The 2,840-nt window shown below is 45.5% G+C and overlaps 1 protein-coding gene and 1 pseudogene across 1 annotated transcript in view; one reads left to right on the plus strand and one right to left on the minus strand.

The window, feature by feature from the left end:
- Positions 1-838, plus strand: part of LOC123962942 (histone H2A-like) — a 1,091-nt gene extending 253 nt beyond the window's left edge. Inside the window, exon 2 of the mRNA XM_046039451.1 lies at positions 599-838. Coding sequence (XP_045895407.1) covers positions 599-796 — 198 coding nt within the window. The 3' untranslated portion in view covers positions 797-838. The remainder of the gene's footprint in view (positions 1-598) is intronic.
- The window catches only part of LOC123963044, a 3,744-nt pseudogene extending 1,914 nt beyond the window's left edge, over positions 1-1,830 (minus strand).
- Positions 1,831-2,840: the final 1,010 nt, after the last annotated feature.

The following is a 2,840-nucleotide window of genomic DNA, read 5'->3' on the forward strand; positions in this document are numbered from 1 at the left end:
GAGAGGCCCGTGCACGGCACATGGGCGCGAAAGAAATCTTCAGGACTGCGCATGCGCGCGGGGATGAACCCAATAGCGACAGCTCTTAGAGGGCTACGCCTATACTCATAGAATCTGGGGTTACAATACGTAACCAACGTTTTCTTAGAACAATAAGAAAAACAACGCTTTGACAGAAATTTTAATGTTAACGGAACAAACGCTACGATTATAATTTATTTTGAAACCCCATGCAGCGTGAAGCGGAAGTTTTGTGGTTAATACCGGGACTTGACGTAAACCCTTTTCTGATTGGGTGATCATCGGTACGCTCGCTCTGGCCAATCAGGGAGCAGCTCTGTACACATATATATGTGGTTTCGGCGGCCTGTTGGACAAAACTTTCTCGTACTCGAAAGAATCAAAACAGAAAATGTCTGGAAGAGGAAAGACCGGAGGCAAAGCCAGAGCAAAGGCAAAGACCCGCTCCTCCCGCGCCGGGCTCCAGTTCCCCGTCGGTCGTGTCCACAGACTGCTGCGCAAAGGAAACTACGCCCAGCGCGTCGGTGCCGGAGCCCCCGTGTACCTGGCGGCGGTGCTGGAGTACCTGACCGCTGAGATCCTGGAGCTGGCCGGAAACGCCGCCCGCGACAACAAGAAGACCAGGATCATCCCCCGTCACCTGCAGCTGGCCGTCCGCAACGACGAGGAGCTCAACAAGCTGCTGGGCGGAGTGACCATCGCTCAGGGCGGCGTGCTGCCCAACATCCAGGCGGTCCTGCTGCCCAAGAAGACCGAGAAGCCCGCCAAGAAGTAAACAACAAACACAAACAACACAACGGCTCTTTTAAGAGCCACACATCTCAAACTGAAGACACACTTCCTGCTCTAACTTATATTTCATGATTAAATGGTTTCTCCATCAGATCCTTTTTACAGTTTACTCAATTTAGCGAGGCTTTTATCATCAACGGTCAGGTTTTTTTGCGTTTGGACGGACGTCCCGAGTGAGTTTTTAAACTCTATCTTCGGAACAATATCACTGTAAAATATCCTGATTTTATTCACTACTTGGTTTAATGTACATACCAGTTTTACACCGTACCTGATATGTACAAGGTGACAAGAATATCTTCTTCAGAAGACCGATTCTCTAGGCTTGTCAATTGAAAAATCTTATTCTACTAATGTCTAATTTGTTACTGCATTTTTCAGGACACTTACAAGTGTTCACCATATGAAACATAATGAATACATGAACAGAGGAAGGAGCTCGTGTGATGTGAGCATCAGTGTTTGAATATATAGTGGTTTTCATGAAGAGGATCAGAGGAAGGAGCTCTTGAGCTTTAGTGAGGTGGCTCTTAAAAGAGCCGTTGTGGTGTAAAGAGGTGTGGGGGGGGGAGTTTAAGCCCTCTCTCCGCGGATGCGTCGGGCCAGCTGGATGTCTTTGGGCATGATGGTGACCCTCTTGGCGTGGATGGCGCACAGGTTGGTGTCCTCGAAGAGGCCGACCAGGTAAGCCTCGCTGGCCTCCTGCAGAGCCATGACGGCGGAGCTCTGGAAGCGCAGGTCGGTCTTGAAGTCCTGAGCGATCTCCCTCACCAGGCGCTGGAAGGGCAGCTTGCGGATCAGCAGCTCGGTGGACTTCTGGTAGCGGCGGATCTCTCGGAGAGCCACGGTACCGGGCCTGTAGCGGTGGGGCTTCTTCACTCCGCCGGTGGCCGGGGCGCTCTTACGGGCAGCCTTGGTGGCCAGCTGCTTCCTGGGAGCTTTTCCTCCGGTGGATTTACGCGCGGTCTGCTTGGTTCTGGCCATTTTAGTCTCTCTAACTTGTCCGTGTTCACAGATAAACAAGAATCCCGACAGGCTGCGAGCAGCGGCTTTATAAAGGAAGAGCGGGCGCGACGACGGCGCTGATTGGTCCAGGCCGAGAGGAGCTGCTATTGGCCAAAAGAAAATTTCAAACTGACCAATCATCCACAGCAGCTGGCCAAGACAGAAAGAATGATTTTAGATTGAAAACATGTTAGAAATATTACATCTTCAAAAGTTTTGGAGACTAAAGTTACATTAACAAAGTTTTTCCACATTTCAAGATGAGATAAGATACAGAAGTAAATAAGTAAAAAAAAAAAAATTGATCTGAAGTTGATAAAACATAATAATTATGGAAATAAAAATAGAATATGAAGTTAATGCTAATACATACATATAAAATATTATTTCCCAACAGAGTCTAAATATTAGACCCAACAGAGAGAAAAACTCACGCCATAAAAACAAATAAATATAAATACAACAAAACACAAGACTACAAACAAACAAAAGATCAATCCCAGAACAAATATAACACTTCCAAAATGATCAAAAAGTATATGTTAAGAGCAAATTTTCCTTCAGATTTATTTTGAAAACAGAGACAGAATGCACCAATTTAAGGTTTTCCTCGAGCTTGTTCCAAATCTGCGGACCTCTACAGACTACACTCAGGCTCGTACATTTCAAATGTCTGATTTTACCAGTAATTAACTCTTTTTCCCTTGTGTGATATGTATGCTGGGGTTGACTGATTGGGACAAGTTCACACAATCGGTCATTTAGCATATGAACAACCTGAAATATCATACAAGAATTATGAAATAATTGTATTCGGTAAGTCTTAATAGACCCAGGCGATGAAACAATAGACGCGAGGGGGTATTTGGCTCAGACCACGTCATTACCCGTATAATTTTTTTCTGTAAAGACTGTATTTTATTCCAGGTAGCTAGTAAAAGTGTTACACCATATGACATTGCAATAATTTAAATGGGACTCAAACAATGTTTTATATAAGATAACAAGTGCTGACTGCGGGA

The sequence above is a fragment of the Micropterus dolomieu genome, linkage group LG23 (genome assembly GCF_021292245.1).
Source record: "Micropterus dolomieu isolate WLL.071019.BEF.003 ecotype Adirondacks linkage group LG23, ASM2129224v1, whole genome shotgun sequence".
NCBI lineage: Eukaryota > Metazoa > Chordata > Actinopteri > Centrarchiformes > Centrarchidae > Micropterus > Micropterus dolomieu.